Source organism: Rhea americana, unplaced genomic scaffold (assembly GCF_003343005.1).
Source record: "Rhea americana isolate MKP2758 unplaced genomic scaffold, rheAme1 scaffold_95, whole genome shotgun sequence".
Taxonomy (NCBI): Eukaryota; Metazoa; Chordata; class Aves; order Rheiformes; family Rheidae; genus Rhea; species Rhea americana.
This window is the reverse complement of record NW_028187144.1, coordinates 2,354,185-2,378,171: the sequence shown is the minus strand read 5'-3', so window position 1 is coordinate 2,378,171 and position 23,987 is coordinate 2,354,185. Positions and strand designations below refer to the sequence as shown.

Sequence of the window (23,987 nt, the reverse complement as noted above, 5' to 3'; positions counted from 1 at the left end):
CTCTAAGTTCTGGTCTAAGAGTGCATGAATTTGTATCTTTGCTTTTTGCCTGATCACTGGTGCCACCAGACAGCCCAGACCACCAGTACAAAGTGGTCTGGAGTTATACAACTCAAATCATAAAAATATCAGTTCTTGGAAATTACAAATTCACCTTTTGTCTCCTTAGAGAAATAAGGAAAGATAATGATCTTGSTTATAATCAGGTGAATTCTTAGTAAATCCAGTTAAAGTAACTCAGATTTACATAGGATCAGCCAAATTCAATACCTGGCCTACCCCCACAGAGAATGTAGTTTCAGGAAAGGTGAATGCACTGTAGATTGTGATAGATATCTATATGTTTGGTCACACCCTCAGAAAAAATTAGATAAAGATTCCTTTCTTTTTTATTCTAAGTTTAAAATGCTGAGATTTCTTGCTAAACTCAGAAAGAATAAGGATTTTTTAACACAGGACTAAGGCCTTTTCTGAAGCTTCACTGAAAACTATAAAGAAGGGAAAATCCAAGAGCAAGTGAAGCAGAAGGAGCACAGAAATTTTAACAGAGGTCCAGCTGTTTGAGACTGAATAAATCATCCCAGAAGGCTCAAGTGCTATGAACTACATATGAATTTGCTTATCATGGATTTACTACATCTACCTTGAAACATTGGTACACTCTGACATGTTTCCCTGCCTAGGAACATCACCCACCTTGTAAGCTCTACTGAGCATCATTTAAGTGGAAAAATATTATGTCAGTGGGTCTTGCCAAGGAGGGTATCTGTGTGAGAAAGCCAAAGCCTTTGCTAAGGCCATGGGTTTAGAGAGTAGAAAATTTCCAAGAATAAAAGGAGGGATTTAATAGGGACTTCAAAAGCATCCCAACAACTTTGGAGGAAACCTCTCTGAGCTTTCTAGGATTCTTTCAGATCAAAAAGGATAGGAAGAAAGAGCTCATTTTCTCAGTATGGTAGGTGAATAAACTGGTTTAGCTGCAAGACCAGCTGAGGTCAGAGGAAAAAAACTGACTGAAGCAAAGGGAGAAAGTCCTTCAGCGGTGCTTGCACTCCTTTACAAAGCAGGTCTTGCAGCCAGTGTGTTCAGTTATGCTGGTCTGCCTGCTAATCCTGATCCATAACCTCTGAGCTGGCCTCTCACCCATCCCCAGGCAGACGTCCATGCACTTCTGCTGCTCTCTCTCCTAAAGGGCAACTCCCTCTCCTCCTAAAGAGCTTGTATCTAGCCATGACAGCATTCCAGTTGTGTGACATATCCCACCACATCTCCATGATCCCAGTGAGACTGGAGCCCTGTAACTGTGTGCAGAATTCTAATTCCTCTGTTTGCTCCTCATGCTGCATAAATTTGTGTACAGGCACTCCAGAGGGGCACCCCACTAATCTGATTTCCTAGAAAGGGTATGAGAGCTTTTCCCATAATTGGGTAATTGGGTTCCTTATTTACATGCATTGGGGTGATTCCAATTTTGTTCTGTTTTGTTGATTAAGAAGTTCCTTCTGCTTAAATACAGTTGTATGTCCTCGAAGAGGGCCCCATGGTCATAGAAACCAAAATCCTGTTGTTAACACCAGCTATGCAATCAACTGTTGATCTGCAGAATCCATTGGAGGTTTGCTGCTTGGCAAGGGGCATTCAGGATGTTGCAGAGAGGTTGCTGAGGCTTGTCCTGCCCTCGGACTATTGCCCCTTGCAGCTCTTCCATGTAGACACCAATGACAAATCAGTGGAGACCTGAAAAGTATCAAATGTGACTACATGGCTCTGGGGCTAGTGGTCAACGGCATGGGAGTCCAGGTGATGTTTTCCTCGGTCATGTCAGTGAGGGGGGGAGGCCTGAGGAGGATAGATGGCATGGCAGGTCGGCAGATGGGGGCATCTATCCCCATCTGAGTAGGTTCCAGTTATTCCACCTGTCTTTGCAATGACTGTTGTATAGAAAAAGCAATCTAGTGTCCTTCCTTGAAGATGCTTCAGAGTCTGCTCTAAAAGGATTCTGACATTTTCACCTGTCCTTGCAACAGGCATTTGTAAGCAGTTTGAGGTCTGGATGGCTGCAGTTGTCTTCAGGGCACAATACAAACATTAAACACCAGTTCAACATCTCTCCTGATACAAGAAGCAGGAAACATCAAGGGAGGCTAATAGGTAAAAGGCTCAAAGCAAGCAAAAGGAGGTGATTCTTCATGCAGTTCAGTTAAGCTGTGAAGTGGTTTGCCAGAGATCCTGCAAATGATAGAAGTTTAAATGGGCTCAATAGGGGTCTTGGTAAGTTCGAAGAAGAGAAGTAAGAAGAGGGCTAGTGAATACACAGAGACTATCTTTGCCTTGAGAAGTCACTGAATACAAACGATTAGAGGGTAGGAGAGTAGTCAAGAGCTGTATCATGTTTTCTTCCCTATTCTTACTTTCTAGACATCCACTTTTGACCACAAGGTACTGACCTACATGTATTTTTGTCCTGAACTAATACAGCTGCTTTCATACTCTTCTGTCACTGAGTGCCCTGGAATTAAGTACATACAGGAGGTTTATAGAAGCTGGGAAGCAATCAACCTTTGCCAGCCTATGAGTTGTTCAACTTACTTAAAAGTTAATGGCAGAGCTGGAAATAAAACATGGAGTTGTCTCACCACCTATAGTCATTCTGATGACAGTCTTGTTCACATCACAGCAAAGAAATAAAGGACAAGCAATGAAGACACCTTCCCTCAACACAGCACAGCTCCAATTTGTCTGTATTACTTTATTACTCTTGCATATGCATATCATTAGCTTCTGTGAACTATTGTAAAGATTGTGACCACAGCTTGGACAGGAGCGTATCTCAGTGAAAAGGGGAACTCTTAATGGAACGAGATACAAACAATAATTCCAGCACTAGTGTAAAAAAGAAAATACTGGTCTCAAAAAAGTACAGGAGTTCATGATAGTCAGTGAAGGTTATAGGAATCAATGTTTTGTTTTTTTTTTTTCCCTCAGCTAAGCCCTTTCTAAAGTACAGTATTAAAAGGGATTTTCTGTTCTGTGAAAAAGAACTACGCAGTGTAGAAAATCTTACAGTTCTCATAAGATCTAATACAAAGAGATAATGAAAAAACACTGTTTGGAGTTTAATGTGAAGCCAGAATTGTGGACAACTATGTAGAACATAAATTTATAATAAAGGTAAGGTCAAGGCATAGGCAAAGGTAAAGAAAGTAGGCTAATTTCTGCACATTTTTCTTTCTGTTATTTGGAAACTCTTTCTTAAGTAGAATGATTGTCTATGGAGATGTTTCAGCTGTAGGTAACAGGTTTTTATTTCTTTTCATGATTCAGTATTCTGTATTCAGTATTTCAGTATTCTTCATACCTTTAACCTTGGTCCATCAAAGCACTAAGTACTCTGACTGACAAGCCTATGGCAAACTGAAGATACTGTGAACCATCACCTATATTTTGTCCACAGATTTCATAACAAAGAAGTTCTCCAGCATTATCCCATTTTATAGCTCTGGAAAAGGAAGAGACCAAGTTTAGAGGAAAAGCCTGAAAAGGAAGTCAGGCCACAGAGGGCCTAACCAGTGACCCAGCCAAGTAAACACTTCTCTCCTTTCTTCTCCTTCTTTACCAATAGTAGTTGCTATTTATGTAGAGACTGCACAAATAGAACAAATTAAATGTGCACTGCTAAGCATATAGCTTTGTAATTTTATTAGTATAATATATATCTTCAGTGCAATATCATAGGTTTTTAGAAAGCAAGCTTGAGGGAAATAAAGCAAAATATCAGTCATGGAGTTATATCATCTCCATAGAAGAAGAGAGCTGTAGATTAACAATTTCTCCTAATTATCATCTTTCCTAATTTTAAAAGTGTCATTTGCTACTCTAGATATATTTACATTGTTAACTCAGGGTTAACATAAAGCAGGCTGGGCATCCTCATGAAAAGGGCTCTGGCACATGATTAAACAAAAGCTGGGTATCAATAAAACAGCCCAGCAGAGAAAAGAGACAAGAGCTCCTGTCTTACAGGTGACCATGTAGCATCCTAACATGGTAACAAGGCCTGGATTTTCTCCCAGAAATATGGAGACTAGGTATCCTTCTGCCATCATTGTGTCTCAGAGGCAGTCACTGACAGCTTATTAGATCATGTCCCAGCCTTATTACTGTGTAAGCAGTTTTTGACTGAAAACTCACTTCTGAAGGTGACGTAAACTCATCTGCCTATACTGCAAGTGACAGGGGCAGCTAGTCCTCATTTCTCTGCTGTGAGGCAAAACTACCTCACAGTTCCAGCTGAGAACATATCAAGGAGAAATAAGTGTGTATATTTAAGCTGGAAGGACTGCAGTATGCCTAGTGAGGTGAAATACTCAGAGAAGTACAGTAAGTCTTTGAAAAGTTATGTGCACGAATGGCACAAGGATTTACTCAAACTAACTTGAATAGATTTCCATCCTGTGACCATTGAATCTCATTTTTTCTCCAGAAAGGTTTTTCTTTTTTTTCCCCCCTACCCAGGTTGTATTTCCCCAATTAATCTCTTGGAAGCAACTGAAATGGGTTTGCTGATATCTTCCCCCTAAAAACTGAGGCAGACAGTAGACAGTCCAGAAACTGATGTAGTATTTATAGTTTCATAAACTTACAAAAACTAAAACAGAGGAATTATTAGAAAATACTAAGCAACACCTGGTAGCTCCACAACAAACAAAAATCATCCACACATGTTCATATTTCTGCAGCACTGTCAATTCCAGGAGATCCCAAGGGACTTCACAGACCTAAGCCTTTATGATGGTACCAGCTTTGCCATCCACTCTTGGCCTTAAGGAGAGATTAATGGTCTTCAAATCAGTGGAGCTGCTTGTGTCAGTGTTAGGAGCTACTATTTTTTCAACAAAATTAAAAGATAAAATTATTTAAATTAAAAGCTGTAAACCTTTCAATGAATTTCTGTACTTTTATAAATAGTGAGTACTTCTGTACTTTTATAAATAGTGAGTGAGTTATGGTTTATCAGAAGAAATCTTCTCTGTTGCCAGAACAGAATCACAGAATGATATATGATATGATATGATATGATATGAAGGGATCTCTGAAGGCATCAAGTCCAAACACTCCTTCTCCCCTCACATCACCCCCTGCAGGGTCAACTCCGAGTAGGTCACTCAGGGCCACGTCCAGTCCAATTCTGTGTATCTCTGAGGCTGGAGCTGCCACAACCTCTCAGTGCAACCTGTTCCAGTAGTCAACTACTCTCACTGGGAAATTTTTTTTTCGTAACACCTAACCAAAATTTTCCCTTTTGCAACTTCTCTCCAGTGCCACTCTGCCTAACATCATGCACTAGAAGAGCAAAGTAAGTCTCTAGGAGACCCACTTTGGCTCCCAAATGATAGGTGTCCAGGAGCTTCTTTATTAGGTGAGATTCAGCTCTCTGCACAGTAATATGTTCAGGTAGAGAAGCACATTGTACGCATTTAAAATTGCAGCAGAATATTATCAATTTCCTAAAAAAAAAAAAAGTTCTCCAGGATTTTATTATTTATGTGCTTATTATATTCAGAGCTTATCTATGTTTCAACATAATAACAACATATCCCACATTTCTTAACTTCTGCTACTGATTTTGATCAACCTGTAATATTACAGCAAAGGATTATTCATTTCCATGAATATAGTGCTACTCCTATACATGAATTAAATAGACTTCTTGTATCTCTTCCTGTTGTATGTTGTGCAGATTGCATCCCTATGAGTCTATAACTGACTTCTTAATATAGCTTCCTTTCGAGATTAGCAGTAACTTAAGAAAATTCACTTTTATAGGCAAGTTAAAGCTTACATGCTTTACAGGAAGTAACATTCATGTACACTTTCAGAATGCCAGCACTTCTATTATCTGTTCCACATACATATTAGGGAAGAGTCAGATACATACACACCTTAAACTGGACTCAAAATTTGCAATCAAACCCCTTGCTTTCCACAGCATATACTTGTAACAGACTAGAAATACTGTGTCATCTGCAGGCAAAGCAGGTAATGGAAAGAAAAAAATGTGGGAATGTCTAACACAATAATATCAATATGTCCTATGTTTTCATGTATGTTATTTTGCTTTTATATTTCCCTCAAATATATCAGGAATATTCAAAAGTTAAAGTATCTGGCAATTTAGTGGAAACAGGAGGTGTTGAGACTATGGAATAAACATTGAGCTGTTTCTGCTAAAATGGCAAACGAGGAAACAGCCAACAATGTTAAAATTTACATTTTTGTATTATATTTCAGAATAACACCCAGCTGCTTGAATGCAAGTGAAGGAGATTACATACATCTTTCAAGCTTATGTGTCAGCCAGTCTGCAGGCATAACTTTGATATAATCCATTGCTTTAACATTCCATCCAGCTTCTGAATGCCTGCATTGCAATAAAAAAACATTTAAAAATAATCCTTACATCTTCTCATACATACTTCTGCTAAGTGAATGTGAATACATAGTAAATTCGACAGTGAGGGAACCACAGAAAGACAGATGTCTCAGAAACACAGATGTTTTCTGTTTGTATAGTTTTTTTTTCAAGCAGCTTTTGTACAGTATTTGCTTTTCTGAACAAGTATCTGTATAAGTGGTCTTCCTAAGGAACAGCTGCATAATCATTTTAATCTGATATAAATCTGGCCTATCATTAACAATATTAGTCCTATTATTCTTCTCTGCAGCTCCTCATACTCACCTCCTCCCTTGGGCCAGCTCAATCACTCATGCACCTGAGATATAAATCAGAGCAGGGAACAGATCCTTATGAAAACTGGGTTTTTTTTGCCAGTTTACTGAGTTAGGTTTGGTATCACACTATCTTTAGTTTGATTTAACTCTGCCCTATCTCCTCCCAGTTTTGCCCACAGTATGCTGGAAGACAAATTCACCAAAAAGTATTTTTTTTTTCAAAAAAATCTGTTCCCTCATCCAGTTCACTTCACAGCCACTTCAACACAGTGCTAGTAAGTGGAACAAGATACAAACACTTGGGCCTAGAAAATAGGTCTCAGATTTTCAATAGCAGCCTGGACACATGCTAGATTAAATACACTGCTTTAGCTGGTTATCTCACCAAAATACTTTTTCATATGAAATATTAATAAACAAGTTTATAAGGGCACATAAATGATAGCCTTGCAAGCTTTTCTATGTATTACTATAGTAGAAGATGCACTTTTACTTTTTAATTCTTGGGGGAGGGGGTTCATCTTTTTTATTCATTGGATATCTGTTCTCCATCATGCTCAGAAATGTCAGCCTAAATGTACTTCACGATCTGTGCAAAACCTCTGAGTGCATGCCCCATGTGTAGGTAAGTCCTAAAAACAAGCTAAATAGGACAGATTCAGTCAACAAAATATGCTTTATTTTCATACAGCATCCTTTACGCCAATGACCACAAACATATGAAGAAAAGGGAAGATTTTAAAGGCAGCAGTGAAATAAATTGTTTAATTTGCTGGAGGAGATAGGTCACCTCCCTGCTGTACCCTGCTGTATGGAGTTTGGTCTTTCCTATCGGTTGCTATTAACACATTCATGTATTTTTGAACACCTCTATAAAAAAACTGACAAATGACCCTCCGAATCCTTAATAAAGGGCAGGCCCCAATCATTGCGCTTTTCTGTAACTAACCTTTTCACCTTGTGTTCAAAGACATTTTCCAAAAGCATTAAGATTTTAGAGCTAGTCCTGAAGATCTCAAAAAAACCTGTGAAACTTATTTTAAGTGAGCATGAACTCAGAGCAGTAGAAGCAAACAGATCACATTGAGGGTGAGCAGAGAGCAAGTTAAATTAACAGTTTTGTGAAACTAAGGCTGCCTAACAAAAAAAAGGGGGGGGGATGGGGTTTGAAGACTCCTGAAAACTAAGAAAAGTGTGAATGGATTCTGATCACTATGAAAAGTAATGATGAAAACAAAATTCTATGTTCTCACCTTCAGAAAGAGAATAGCACAAATTTACAGTTTAGCAAGTCCCCAAAGCCAAAGGACTCAGTGGGGACTTGTGACATCCACAGAAAGAACGTCAACTAACAGTGGAAATCTTGTCGATGGCAAGACATGAATTTTACCAAAGGAAGGGTCGGGATAAGGACAAATTCTGAGCATCTTCTTGTGGTATTAAGGTTAGACTTACCAAAAAGATTAGGAAAGAGAACAGAACCTGAGCAGTACTGGAGTGATAACAGAAAAGAATAGGTAAGTTCACCTATGTATGAGAAGATATAAATGAGAAGTGAACATACAAATATATGTGAATAAATGAGAAGCAAAAATACAATGTCTCCTCTCCACTTTTGACTGAAATCTTTCATCTGACAGTAGTCTAAAGAAATAGATATGGTAAGTGATAAATGTTCTGAAATGATTTACCTCATAGCAAGCAATTAAAGACATTTGTATAAAAAGTCTATTTCAAAACCTCACAAAAAAAGTTAAACTCCTTATATCCCTGCAAAAGCACAGTACTTCATATCCTGGTTGTGATCAATAGGCTGGTGGAAGGAAAGGGAAAATCTTAGCCTGCTCACAAATATTATAGGTGTTTATAAGAAATAACAAATTTTTTACGAATTAAATAATTAAAATTATATTTTACATAATTATCTTCATATAAAGATAAGACATATATGAAAATAAATAAATTTTGTGAAAATGGCATCCTGATAGCATCCTTACAAGCACAATGACTATACACATACTTTTTGTATTTTAAATTGTATGAGTAGGAAAGTGGGCCATGCTCGGATTTGTGCTGTTTGGTGTAAGGAACAGGAAAATGGTTTTCATTTGACACAAAAAGTAGAAATGTTTTTGCTGATGATCACATAAATAGCTGAACCAGAATGAGCTTAATGAGTAAGGAGTCTTTAATAAGATTTTTATAAGATCATTGTAATCTTAACTTGTAAATGTAGAAGTAATGTAACCAGCTGGTATTTATCCTGGAGAACAAGATACTCTAGCTGTAGTGAAAGATACCAAGGAATGTGCTAATTAGTTTAGTTTACAAAAGGTCACTTAACTTAGCACTTTGTCCAAGAATTTTTTTTAATTCACATCAGTGATTTAGGGTGTGGGCTGACATTGCAGCTAAACTGGTACAACAGCCAACCACTGTCAAAGGACAGCCTTGCTTCTAGTACTCCCAGACACACATTTCTGACATGCCCGTGCTAGCACTGGCACTCGTCTGGTTCTGTACTGAGACAGGTAGGCAACTAACTGCAGAAAACTAACCACACAAAAAATATTAAATTTCAGGCAATTTGCCCCTGTGATCTTTATCATCAGCAAGATCGGGCAAGACAGAGAATAACTGAATGGTTGAGTTTGGAAAGAACCTTCAGAGACCATCTGGTCCAACACTCCTGCTCAAGCAGGGTCACCTAGGGCTGACTGCCCAGGACCATGTCCAGATAGCTTTTAAGTATCTCCAAGGATGGAGACTCCACTACCTTTCTGGGCAATCTGTTCCAGTGCTCTGTAACCTTCACAGTAAAGTTTTTCCATACATTCATGTGGAATTTCCTGTATTTGTTTGTGCCTGTTGTCTCTTGTCCTATCTGCTGGGCACCACTGAGAAGAGTCTGGCTCTATCCTCTCTACACTCTCCCTTCAGGTATTTATACGCATTGATAAAGTCCCCCCTCAGTCTTGTCTTCTCCAGGCTGAAGTATGCCAGCTCTATCAGCCTTTCCTCATAAGAGAGATGCTCCGGTATCTTAATCATCTCAGTAGCCCTTTGTTGGACTCACTCCAGTAGCTCCAAGTGTCTCTTGCAGTGGGAAGCCCAGACCTGGACAGAGCACTCCTCATGTGGTCTCACCAGTGCTGAGCTGAGGGGAGGGATTACCTCCTGCAGCTGCTGGCAATGCTCTTCCTAAATATGCAACAAAAACATACCAATGTAGATAGGAGTGAAGGAATATTGCATCTAGTAATGAGATTAATTGTAACATCAGACTGCACTTTTATTCTGCCAGACCACAGAAGTTGCGAAAACAAAGGGAAACAAATTTGCTAGCAGAGATTTTGATTGCTTCCTCAATTTTATCTGTAAGGGAGTGTTACTCTGCCTCTCAATTTTTCCTTAACGAAGGTCATGATCGCTTGTTTTTTAATGATTTCTAGGTGATATCAGAGATAAACTGTGCACTAACACGAGCTGCTTTGTAACTGTGAAGATGAATGAAGCCTAGAGTCAGAGATCAGTTGGCATCCCAGTCTCAACAAAACTGGGATGAACTTGTTTTTGTTTTAGGAGACCCTCACTTTCACAAATGTATTTAATCCTCGTTGACTTCCCTAGGCTATAAGGCAGAGGCAAACAACCGAAATCCAAAATTAAGCTGCTTTTTACACGTTGCTATTTCTCCCCCTAGTGAGCTCATTTTTTCTCCCTTGCACAAAGAAGAAAATCGTTGCCGTGCTTACATTGCAGTTAACCATACAGCAGAAGCATTACATATTGGGTCCATTTTTTTCCCCCCTGTGTAGAGACAAAGTACGTTGATTTCCCTTAGTTACAGGGGCGAAACTCAATAAAAAAACCCAAACCGCTTCAAAGGCCATTTCCAAGACCGAGCGGCGCGAACCACTGCTCGGCCCGGCCCGGCCCGGCCCAGCCCCGCCCGTAACGGCCGCGCAGCCGCGCCACCGACGGGGCGGGGCCAGCGGGCCCAACGGTTGCCACGGAGGGCAGGCGCGCGGGCGAGGCGGCGCAGCCGCCGCGGCCCGGCATCGGCGTGGGGGTGGTGGTCACCAGCCCCGAGCACCCCAGCTGCGTCCTCCTGGGCAAGAGGAGAGGCTCGGTGGGGGCCGGCACCTACCAGCTCCCCGGAGGCCACCTGGAGTTCGGGTAGGAGCCGCCTGCGCCCTTCAGGGGCGAGCTGCCCCCTCCCCTCCCCTCCCCGTCCCTCCCTCCCTCCCTCCCTGACGCGGCGGTGCCCCCCTCTCCTTCGCCCCTCCAGGGAGAGCCTGGCGGAGTGCGCCGCGCGGGAGGCGCTGGAGGAGGCGGCGCTGCGCCTGCGCAACGTGCGCTTCGCCTCCGCCGTGAACTCGGCGTGCGCCGCCGCAGGCTACCACTACGTCACCGTCCTCATGAAGGGCGAGGCGGAGCCGGGGGCGGAGCCGCGCAACCGGGAGCCCGACAAGAACGAGGGTGAGGCGCGGGCGCGCGCGCTGGCGGTTACGACTGTTGCGCTCGGGGTGGTGGCGGGTGGCCCCGCGGGCGAGGCGAGGCGGGAGGGAGCTCATATTTGCCCTCCCCCCCCCGGGGAAGCGGCCGCAGCCTCCGCCCCGTCTCCGCGGGACTGGTGCGATCTGGAGAGCAGGGAGGTGGCGGCAGAGCGCGGGGATGAGGCTGCGGAGCGGCGAGGCCGCGACGGTTACAGCCCGCTGAGGAGGGCCCAGTCTTGAGCCTCTGTAACGGAGGACGCGGCAGTAGAGGGAGGGCTCCCAAGGTTAACGCTCGTAACAGAATGCCTGAGCTCCTGACGTGGTCCAGTGCTCCGTCACTCTCACAGTGAAGAAATTCCCCCTGAAGTAGCTGTATCCATACCATTCCTCAGATTTCTCAGCATAGAAAACTGCAGGCACAGCTGTATCCCTACTCAGTTTTATCAGTATACAGTTTGAGATTTTTTTTGTCTTTAATACTACATGACTTTGACATAACCAGGTAGGGAATGRTTACAGGTATATTCCTTCTGCGAATCTGAGAGGACAGTAATTTTCAGTGGGGAAAAGGCACAGGGAGAAGACAGTAATAAATTTAGACTAACTGCATGCGGAACAAAAAATTGGAACATGTTATTGGTAATTTCYGCACAAGCACAATTCATTTAGATTTGCAGAGGCAGTATTGTTACATTGCTAACTTCTGCATTCTGTCTTTTTTACAGGTTGGGAATGGGTTAAATGGGATGAATTTCCTCCAGCAAATCAACTGTTTTGGCCCTTACGCTGCTTAAGAGAACAAGGTTACAATCCTTTTACAGAAGATCTTGATCACCTAAAGGGGTACACAGGAAGTCACCAACTAGCATAAAAATAACTTTACGTGGTATAACAGTCTGTTCCATGGACAGACCTACTTTTCCAGCGTAAAAGGTAAAAAGATAATATCATGTTCCCTCTACCCATGTGAAAGTTTTACTTGCCAAAAAATTCCAAATGTTACAGTGCTTTCACCTTATTTCATGTAAGGGTTGTCTTCATAGCTTTATAACAATTCAACAAGCATATTTTCTAGTTAAACAAAATATTTTCTTTTATAGAAAAAAATCATAGTGTTTTATGTGAAAAATCTTTGTATAGATGAATATCCCTTTGGAAGTTAGTGGAGCTACTCACAGAAGCCCATTTGGAAAGGATTATAGCATCAGGCTAAAGGATGTTACTTGTTTAAGCCACTGTTCTGCTTTTTATGTAAAGCTACTTTGTATATCATGCTGCTTTCCTGTAACTGTCATGGACCAATTGTTAAACTTAGCCTTGCTTCATAGCTTCAGTTAAGATACTGTCAACATCCATACTGAACAAAAGTCACATTTTCCAGAGAGTGCCTTGGCTTTCTGCAGACAGTGGTATATACTGGAAAAGTGGAGTATTATAAACATGGAAGGGTTGCTCTGGTTTGTAGGAGGGAATAAAAATTCTRTGACCCTGCCTGTCACTTGCTTTCATTACAGCCACTTTCTTTGCAACCTCAGTTACATTAGAACACAAAATATGACTTGAAACAAAGAAAGGTATATAATTTGCCTCCACTGAATTTATGCATACAATTTTCATGAGCATAAGTGAGAGTAGCAAGCATTTAAGGAGAGAGTAGGTCTCCTTAATATATGGTTAATGGTAAGAATATTACTGTAAACTGCATCACCCTATCTCCAAAGTACAATATTGTTCCTAACCTAATAAAATAAGTTAAATAGAAATCAGAATTCTTTTAATTTTTAAAATTCATCTGCAGAAGTCAGATCTCAGCAGTTTATCTTCATGTGTTACTACAGCTCTTAATAGTTTAATGKAAAGGTGCGTACAGTGTCCTATTAGACTGAGAAAAGAAACATTTTACAAACTAATCTTATTTACAGATGTATTTCTACAGCAGACTAACATACCTTTTGCCTAAAGAGGCTAGTCAGCATTAAACACTGCACAGATTAACGTAGTTCTCTGTGGCTACCAGGATTTGATAGAATTCTTAATTTTCGGTTTGATGTGACTGATTGAATTAGCAGTGAATGATATCACATTCATATATATATATATATATATATATATATATACACACACATATATATGTGTGTGTGTATATATATGTATAATATAAAACCCAATGAGTTTACGTTTTGTCATTTTTCTAGACTTTGTAACTGAATTTGATTTTTTTCAGCTACAGTCATTAGGACTTCTGCCATGAATTTCAGGATGAAAATGGATTATGACTCAAGGAATTTTACAAAATTGCCTGTTTTTTTTTCTCTTCAGTGTTCTTTTAAAACACATTTTCAGTTTGTTTCCTTTACATGCATGCAGTATGGAAAACATTCTGTGATACCCTTTAGTTTTGTTTAAATAAAACACAAATACAATATTGAAAGATTGAATTTGTCTGAAATTACAAATAAACTTGTCAGATCTAAAATAAGTAAAGTGAGGGGTTTAAAGTGTTTGCTTGCTCTGCACATAAATTTCTTTAATGGAGGTGGCAGGCATGGAGTGTGGTACAAGATGTAAGAATGCTGTTGATACCAAGCCTCCCACTTAAAATTCAAGTATTCTTAACTACATAAAACTTCCCATAGGATGGATATTCTTTCTCTGAATCAGAAAAAGTAGATCCTGCTAAAAAGCAGTTTTGAAWTGGGACATCTCACTGAATATTACCTTACTACACTATCTCTGTTCAAAACTTATTTTTCTATCCAGAAGTGGAGGTTTTCTTCTCCAAAGCAACATCTTGTACATTGAAAAATATTCCACTCACCTGTCAAAGAGGCTGTAAGAAGAGTTGACAGATGTCCAACCCATCTATCCCAAAGAATAATGAAGAAATAGTAATTCAAATCATTTAGTGCTATTTTAAATTTTAGAAACATCCGAGTCCTTGCTGAAAAAAAAACTATAAAATTGTTGGTAATACAATAAATACTACATTTATTGGCTGTATTCATTCTATGCTGTAAATATACAAGTGAAGTTGCTGAAATTAGGACATAGTATCTCCATATCTCAGGGTTATTGTCTAAGTGGACTGATTTAAATGACTACARTGCATTAGTGCAATCAGCTAACAGCAAGTTGTGACTTGTTCTGAAAGTATCTTGCATTTGTACTTGTTTTTTCAGAAAATCAGCAGCTTTTAATTTTTAAGACCTGTTAATTTCAACTGTTATATTTACCTTGATTTTTTGGTACTTTTGCTAAATAGAAAAATACATTAGATACATATCTAAGCAACTGAAGACGCACTTAAACCTTTGTGATTTGGTAGATTGCTTGTAATAGACAGTAGAATCCACCTAAAAATGGCATTACAATATATACAGAAAAATGCTGCTGAATAGCATGTAGTTGGGAGCACTGAYATAAAGAAACTAGATAGTTAGTTAGGCTGCACCTTAAGGCCTACCTCTGATTTTATGTGCTAAAGTAGCAAAGCAAATAGTGGGCAAAGCTGTCTCTCTCCTAACATGTTTCTCGGATGCAACATTTTGGTCCTGTTTAATTCCTTAATAGACAAGCAATAATAGACTAGCAAACAGCACAGGAGGAAAAGCTGCCATTTCACAAAGGTCTTGCCTATGTTCCTTCTCATTTATGTCTGAAAACAATCACCCACCTTCACACTATTTCAATTAGTAAAGTGATGTAGTCCTGTCAGAGTTTTCAGTTGACTGAACATTACGTTTTCAGAGTACTGATTATTTCTTTTTTGATTTCATTCCAAGAAAAAACTGTACCTGAAAAGGTTAAAGAGAGTAGTGAGCTGTGGCTGTGTCAAAATACCTGTCAAGGATAGGCTTTTAGGGAAGAAAATATTAATGCTGTGGTACAAAGCATTAAGAAATTGCAGTTTGCAATATTGTGTATGATTCTGATTGTTCCTGTTTAACACAACRTGAACTAGAACAGAGTAGGCAAAGCTAATTAGAATGGTTGTCTGAGAGGCCAGGCTCATTTGGACTAGCATAGAATTAAAGGGGAAATACAGTTGCTCTATAAAGAGATTTAGGATAAACAGCAAAAAGGAAAAGATAACGTCAGCACAAAAGTTAAAAAATATATATGAATCGCTTTATACTGCAAAGAAAAGTGAAATCTTAAGAACAGCATTCTGAACGTACTTCAAAAAGGAATAGCTGAGACAAACAAATTACCCATCTCCCTCTTAAAACAAATTCCACTATCTAATCATGTGATTGAACCTAGCTGCAGAGGTCCTTTCCATGTCTACATCCCTACTGGACTGGCACACATGTTGGCCATGTGTTACAGGCTGAATACTGACATTATATTTGAAGGACTGTCTGAGCAAACGAGGAAGAACTTCTACAAGATGCAAAAAGCAGAGCGAGTTCTGAGCAGGAAACCTAGTTGCAGGGCAGAAACCTGTAACTGGTGTGAGCAACAGTTAGGCTAAGCAACCTCTGATCAAATCAGAGATATAAAGAGAAGAGTAGCTGTTGTCATATGACTCCCTAAACAAAACAGAATGAGGTAAGGAAAGCCAAGAGAAGCATCTTCGGGAAAATGAAAGAACATTGTAGCTGAGACAAGAAATGCAACCGCTTAAGTAAACAAATTAGCAGTCTCCAAGAACTGAAAAAAAGAGGACAAGAATAAAGAACTTGTGAGCACTTTGAACTGAAAGGAGCTGAACCCACAGCGTGCCCCAAAGTGCACCATCTCCAGAGGGCCAAGCTATCTGACCAACGCGTGGGTGACGTCTTGTGAACAGGCACTACACAGCATTGCCTCAAGCACTGCACYGTTGTGCGTGAACATCCAGTAAAGCTCAACTGCTGTAAGGACAGACTGACTTTCAGTTGCTGACTGCTCAGCTGCTTCAAATCCTGACATAGCACTTCAGAAAAGTGAAAATGAAGTACAAACTTCTGAAACTCAACCAACCACATACTGGGATAAAATGTGGTGAGTAATGAAGTTACACAACTCATCTCAGATTTAAGTTTACAAACTGAAATGTAAAGTTACACAAAGCTGAGTTTATTTATGACAAATCATTTGTTATATATTACAATAATTACAAACATATTCTATTACACCTTATTGCCATATTTTTGTTCTCAGAACACACAAAATGATCAAGAACATGGATTTTGGCAGTAACAAATATTAAAATTACAAATTTCATGCCTCATTTCTGTGCCATAGAAAAGGCTATCATCAAAAGAGTGAAGTTACAAACAAACATACAAGGGGATTCCCCTTACACCTTTTTTCCCAGGAACTTTTGTCATCTAGTGTATAGTAAATATATATACACACACACACACACACGTCTCTTGCAAACATACAGACTCATACATTTACATAATCACTGGAGATTTAACATCTCTCCTCCAGCAGAAAGCTCCCAGTCATTTTGCTTGAGCATCTAGTGGAAAAAAAAATCTAAAAGTCCATGGTTTTAAATTAATCACCCTATTTCCGAGCCAGCTGTATCTTCTCCCTACACAGGGACACCAGCGTAACTAGCAGGTATTGCAGTTTGTGACGAATAGCATCCAATGGGCCTTCACCACAGGAAAGGTCTACTAGGGATACTGTTCCTCTTGTACCTAATCTGAGTCACTGCTGCTGCTTGAGGAGTCTGTTGACATAACTTCTACATCATCTTCATTCTCTTTATTGTGTCCTGGAGGCTCCAACATAAAGTCATTACTATGATTAGGAGGTAGCATGTTCATTGACATATCGCTTGACTGCCAAGGATACTGAGGAGCAAGCACATCTGGAAGAAAGGGGTATAATCAATGAAATATCAGGGTTTTTTTATATTCACAATTTCAATGGGACTGCTCAAACAGAACTCCAGTCTACAAACTGTAAAATCTTCACTGAGTTTTGGACAGCTGAAACCCTGAAGTAACTGCTGGAAAACTTCTCATAATGGAGCCATTCATTCACTGCAAAAGTCTCTTCTGCCAGAGGCCCAATATAGGGCCATATTAAGTGGTTCAAACTTGGAACCACTCTCATCATTCCACTTCAAAACTGTATACATTCATACCAAGCTTTTCATCTTCAAAGTAGTTTGAATCAGCTAACTTTCAAAGCCACAGAGAGCAGTGAAAATGGTCACCTTCTGTCAGTATGCCAAAACAGATAAAAACATTAGATGAAAAAAAAAAAGTAATAGTTAAGATAGGCCACAGAAATTCACTCAAAGGTCTTGTCTGAATTTGGCTGAAACACCTTTGATATCATACTTCCAATAGTAAACAGTGCATCAAGTGCAAAAGACAGTCCCACTACAAAACCAGGGTCCCAATCAGAGACACTTGAGAGGAAGGGAAATGCCCTGCAATGCCCCAGCCAGGTCAGCTTCAGTGCCCCCTCAGTATTTCTTCTGGTCTCCTACGTCTAAAGCCTTCCCATCCTGCATCTTCCCACCAACCTACTGGAAACCCCTCAGCCCTACCAACGCTTCCTTGCTCCTTCCTTCCCTGCCCCTGCTTCAGAGCCACAGTGTGTATATATACTGCCATTTCTGCTCCCTTCTTTCCATACTATGGTCCTATTGCTGTGCTTCAGCTCCTCTCCTCTCTTATTACCAGTCACTGTGGCTACAGTCCATCAATAGAAGAAACCAGCTACCTCCTGCTTACAGCAAGAATTAAAAATAACTAGACAGGAGTCTGAATTGAACAAAAACCCTCTCCCACACAGGATTTTGAGGGCAGAAAGAGAGGATGCTGTCGAGGTGGGGTCATATAAGGTTGACATAGTTCACTAAGCTACTTACTGACTCAGAAGCACCCAGACTCCATGCACAAAAGCTTTTGATCATTAAGTCTCCACACACCTAAAACTCCATGTGTGGAACCACAGCCCCATCTCCCTAATACAGAATACTGTATTACTGTACACTACTGCATTATCCAGCTGTACAATGCAGACTTGAGGGCACAGTTCAGCCTTTATACCAGTTTCATGCTGACTTTGGGAAAACCAAGAATAGTACTGAGTGGTTTTACTCCCACTGAGGTAAAGTTGGCCAATTCTATTTGAACTACTTGAGTGTGTTTACCAGTCTTCTAGATCCTGTAGCCATGCTTCAACATTTCAATCGCTGCATTATTAAATTAGAGTGAGAATGTACTGAAAAGCCTAAGTTTTGAGGCCATCAAGCAGCCCAGTGGCTGGCTCACAGTTACACTCAATAAGGACTCAGTAACTAGACATTTCTTTGCAGAAGTCTCTAAAAAGASTAGATCTCAAAATAAGCATTCTCAGGATGTGCCTGCCACACACCAACAGACTGGTGATCCCTACAGAAAATGCCATGGCAGCCTCTACTTTCTTTTAAATGAAATTGTGATGTTTGCCTCTTACCTGTCAGGCAAGTAATTAGAGGATCTGACATAGGAAAACCAGGCTCAACTAATTCCTTTGCTTTAACAGTTTAAATCCCATATTTTTCAGCCCCTAGGAAAAGTCCTAAACAGTAAGCTTTCAGTTCTTACAGAAACAGTACTAAAAATGAAAGGAACGAGTCTGAATCCTCCAAGGCAGAGGAGCTGCTCTGAATCCACTCTCCCGGGCCTTAGGCAAATGCTCAAGCTCTACTATGCTCCAAGAAGAGATTACCTTAACAGCTCTGACCATTTTTCATAACAACAGAAAGACATACAGACCTGTCCTCAGCATTTCCCTGCTGGGTTGCCATAGGCAGTTCTGAGACTTCCATTCCTTCCCTTCAGCTCACTGACCTCAATCCTATTTTGGAGAAACCTCTTACAGGTTTCTCCATTTTATCCAGAACAGGAGGTTTAGAAAGGGAGATGACATAGAACTTTAATTGACTTTTCAAGAGTGACATTAGGATTAGACATACGACTGGAGACACAATCTTTTTTTAATGCACCTGCAATAAAGATTTTTAATAAATTCAGTGTAATTTTTTAAAACAAATTTTTCACACCTACTACAAGTGGCTAAATTGACAGGTAAGAACTGTTACAGATCTTCTCCATGACCAAATCAAGAATTTTGCCATATTTTTGGCTAACCTGATAAGATTAAGGCTGCTCAGCCACAAAACTGAATGAATTCTTCATTCAGTTACTGCAATTTACTGCTAGATTACATTTTAGCACAAATGAATGAATCTCATTAAAATCAAGGGAAGTGTCCATTTCATTAATTGATTAGGCATTTAACATTAATTCCTACACTGAAGGCACTACCTCCTCCACTGTCCTTGTCAATGTCTTTTCAATCTGGAACTTCTAAACAGTCTTGCTGTACAGAGCATAAGCTTAAAGGGGAGTAGGGAGAACAACGAACCTCTTCTCAATGTATCTTTCTCAATTCTATACTTTGTTGTCAATGCAAGAAGTATGCTATGGAAATGCTTCTTTTTAATATGATTTGATATCACTTAATTACAGCAATTTAAAACAAATGACCTGAATGGTAACTAAAGCAGTTTTTATTTATATTGACCTATAGTCTAGTTTCTGCAGTATGACTTGGCATGAAATAAAACASAATGATGCAATTCCTAACCGATTACTTCATTTACTAGTTTTTCACTGCTAGGGAACAATGTTGGCCATAATTTTCATTATTTTAACTCTGCTTTGCCATTGCTAAGGAACACTTATAACTGCTATGGTTATACAATGACTAAAGAAAAGCAAYACACCACTGAGATTCCCCTACCTGGCAGTCTGCCTGCTGCAAGTGCATCCCCTGGTAAGTGTCCATTAACTCCATTGGTGGATGGGTTGTTCATCTGACCCAGGAGGCCACTCCTCATTTCCAGATCGGTAGGATATGGCCTTCGTGGGTCCCCTTGAAAAGAAATTGTATTTCAATAATTATCAATTGCCTTACAGACACTACCTCCTCCTTCAGTGCTTAGTTTACTGACCAAAAAAAGAAAAAGCTACTCATATTTTTTACATCAGGCATGAGCATCACACTTGTTCCATTAAAAATCCAAGTGTGTCCTTCATTTAGACTGTTCTTATCCATTTGCATTTTTGCAGCAGTACTTATGAAACCCATGTTTAGAAGATCTTTGTTCRCCTTGCTACTTCATAGCTTAGCAGCAAAGGGAGGAATTACAAGGAAAACAATCTGGACAAGTGGGACAATTTCCAGAATTGGGGCCTGGCATAACAAAATCCATTCTTATGACTTCATTGACTATTAACTTCCTCTGAACAGACTACATGAAGGAGAGACATAATCAGGAACAGGGAAAAAAAAAGTCTTTATCATTCTTGGTTCTAGTTTATACTCAACATACCAGGAAACCAGCAAGCAAAGGACAGTAGAGAATGCCATTTAGTTAATGGAAGCCTGCAGTTTCATAGTCTTTTGAAGCTACAAGTCTACAGGACTCTGGATATCCAGTTTTACTAGAGATACATTTGCAKGTATGGCACTTAAAAACAATATATGCCCCTAATAAACTAAATAAGATGTTTTTCATTATGTAAGAGCATTTTAAATCCAGATACTGGCAACACCTTTTTTTTTTCTTTTTTTGGAGGGGCAGGAAGGTRATGAAAAATCATGTTAGTTACCTGGTACCCATGTCAGAGGGGCACAAACAGCATTGCTAGCACTGATCCTATGGGCATATTTAATTATTTCTTCAGAAGAAATGGCACCTGGAACAAGTGAAGGAAAGTTACTACACTCTCAAGAGATTACATCATTCAATTATTTCAGATTACTGGGCACTTTGACAAAGATTGGAAATGTCATGTTGTCAGACATAAAGGGCAGGCTCCAAATGCAGTGACTGCTTAAAGGATTCTTGGACTCTACAAGGACAAGCTTTGCAGTGAACTGGCTCTACAGCCATGAACTCCATATATCTTCAATGTCAGCAGTTGTTCAATCTTGTGAAATGCACAAACCAATCTCTTAAGCAGCATATTTCACAACCATAATACATTCAGGCTTTGTTCTGATGAAATGGCTTACGGGCTCATAATGAAATGGAAATGTATTTACATAGAAGGCATCTGAAATCTGCGATTTTAGAAATAAAAAAAAAAACTTTGAAAACATGAACTCACTAACAACCTTCCTTACAACTGCATTCGTGTAGTATGTACAACTATGGAAACTCACCTTTTCTTGCCTTTTCAATTGATTTCAACTTCTCCTTTGCTTGATAAACAGCTGTTGCCTAGATGTAAAACAAAGAAAAAAAATACTCCAATGAATCATTCATTCCTAAAATTTTGCATAAGAAGGGCTCTGTGGATAGAATCTTGCATTTAATTGCATTTTAACAGATAAACTATTCAGGGAACATTTTCAAAATATACAAAAGTAAACTATATTTGGAAAAAAATTAACATTATAAAACAAAAATGAATATCCTGATAAGTAAGAAGTGTTTGACTACCGAAAAGCAAAACTCCACTAAGCTATTGTGAAATTTTAAATATTTCATCTTTTCAACCTAACACAATACTGCTTTCTCCAGGACGACCTTTTTCCACAAGTAGTTGCTCAAAATCAAACATATCACCTACGAACTTACCAGTATGTGCTCTGCTTCTTTTAGTTGTTTCTGCAGCTGCTGAATATCACTATCCCTTTTTTCTACTACCTTTTCTAAAAGTTGCATTTCATGATGGATTTTCCCCTGATCAACTGCCAGCTTCATTAGCTCTTGAAACTCTCCATCTCTCTGAATCAGCAGCTCCAGGATCTGTCAGATAAGAGTTTTACAGAACTTTWAATTTAGAGAAACAACATACCCACAATCATGCAGCAAAGAAGAACAACTGACATCTACATGAATATTTGTTTGCATGCAAAATGAAACAAACTTCTTACTCTGCTTGCAGAAACAGCCTGTGAAGCAGGCAGTAAACAAAACAAACAAAAAAGCACCACACAGACCAGGAATATCATTTTAATGTGGCCAAAAGCTCATCATCATAATTTGTCTAAGTATATGCAGGGACAAGTGAGAAAAAAAAGTGTAATAAAGCAGGACACTTAACTACACAGAGAAATACAGTTCAGAAAGTCAGCTTACCTGGCTCTCTTCTCCTGGTTGTGGAAGCTTCTGGTTTCTTGAAATCGCCAAAATTTCAATTAATTCTCTGAAAGGAAATTTGTGAGTTTATAAAATTTTCTATGCTTTTTTTTTTTCCTATTCCATTCATAAATCAGACTAAGTCATCCCCAAATTTTCAGAGTACTGACACCATTACAGGAGTATTCACATATTTGAATATTTTACAGTTTTGTAGAATAGTTGTATCTGGTATTTCTCAACTTAGAAAGAAAAAAAAACGTGTTCTGATCATGAGATTATTCACAGAATTATTTTTTCTCATTTGAGCTCACAAAGTCCTCACATGCATTTGTGCTCAAGAAATGTTAAATTCTTGCTAAACCAAGTAAGACATAAGCAGAAGCTGAGCAAAGAAAAAAAGACAATGAAGTACATTCATGCTCTAGCCTTATCACCTTTGTTTATCATAAGAGGGCATGAAAGCATAAGTTGTTATCGTTATTTTACTTCTCCTCCATTTTTGCAACACAGTAAGTTTCACACATGGGTTTAGAGCAATTAAGCCTATGCTTTCAAACATCTAAAGAATTTGTTGCAAAACTATTGTTACTATAAAAACAAGCATTCCCACAATGGTGAATCTGTTGTATATTAATTAAACACAACAATATCAAGAAACTAATGCTATTCCGGGACTAGGTTAGAAGAGCATCTCAAACAAATCTCTTGATTTTGCTTCTGTGTATACCCATTTACTTTCCTACCATTTTGAAAAAACTGTCAGTAACCTCTACGGGGAGTCACTGAACAGCGAGACCATGATATACATATAATGCGTGTGTGTGTGCACGTGCGTAAGTACCTGTATGTACTAGAAATCAACTGACCAATATATTGTCCTTGTCCTACCGGAGGTAATCACAAAGAGTGAACCAGCCACAGAAACAGTTTAGATTGCTCCGAGAGAGTTTTCTTAAGCTCTTGCTCTCCTTGAGAGGAAGAAGATAATCAGCAACCAGTTTTACTGCGCTGCCAGCTGTGACTCCTCAGTATGGTGGACAGCTTGGATGGGGAGCAGCAGTCTAGCCTCAAAAGCGTGGGCTACCTACCTGGGCATTTGCATCACTCCAAGGACAAGCCTTACAGCCTATCTGGTCAGAGTCCAACAGGCAATGACCAGACCGTCTTAAGTCATGCAATACCATCTACAAAACAGCACAGTTTTCAGTGAATAATAAAATGCCTAAAACCTCTTCTACTGGGGGGGGCACACTCTCTCAGCAGGAAATGCAGGTGACAACCGAGGCAGGCAGGCGAGTGGAAGAATAAGGAAGCTGCCCGTTCTGCTCTGAAAATACGAAATAAAGCGGAGCCCCTCCGGTGCGGCCTCGCTGGGGCACGGACGCCGCTGCCGAGGAGCTGCCGAAGAGCTGCCTGCAGGCGGTGCGGGCGGCGGGAGCAGCAGAACGCCCGGGCCCGCGCCCCGCACGCTGCCGCCCCGCCRGGGCCGGGCCGGCCTCCCCGCTCCCGGCGCCCTCACCCCAGGGGCACCCGGCCCGAGCCTGGCGCCTTCTCAGTGGGCGCGGTACCTGGCCAAGAGCTCGAGATCCTCCAGCGCCGCCAGGAGCCGGTCCCGGGTGCTGCTGCGCTCCCCGCCCGCGCCGCTCGCCGCCGCCATC

The 23,987-nt window shown here is 40.1% G+C and overlaps 2 protein-coding genes across 2 annotated transcripts; one reads left to right on the top strand and one right to left on the bottom strand.

Moving 5' to 3' along the window:
* Positions 1-10,696: 10,696 nt before the first annotated feature.
* On the top strand, positions 10,697-12,729 carry NUDT15 (nudix hydrolase 15; the record flags this gene model as incomplete). Its single annotated transcript, XM_085325004.1, has 3 exons — positions 10,697-10,911; positions 11,024-11,214; positions 11,957-12,729. Coding segments are annotated over 3 exons (552 nt in total), but the record flags the coding sequence as incomplete, so codon positions are not given.
* Positions 12,730-16,271: 3,542 nt separating this feature from the next.
* On the bottom strand, positions 16,272-23,986 carry MED4 (mediator complex subunit 4). Its single transcript, XM_085324979.1, has 7 exons — positions 23,898-23,986; positions 22,327-22,393; positions 21,823-21,993; positions 21,405-21,462; positions 20,849-20,935; positions 19,977-20,108; positions 16,272-17,040 (listed from the first exon to the last, which is right to left on the bottom strand). The coding sequence occupies exons 1-7, from the start codon at positions 23,984-23,986 to the stop codon at positions 16,868-16,870; spliced, it is 777 nt and encodes a 258-aa protein (XP_085181105.1). The 3' UTR covers positions 16,272-16,867.
* Position 23,987: the final 1 nt, after the last annotated feature.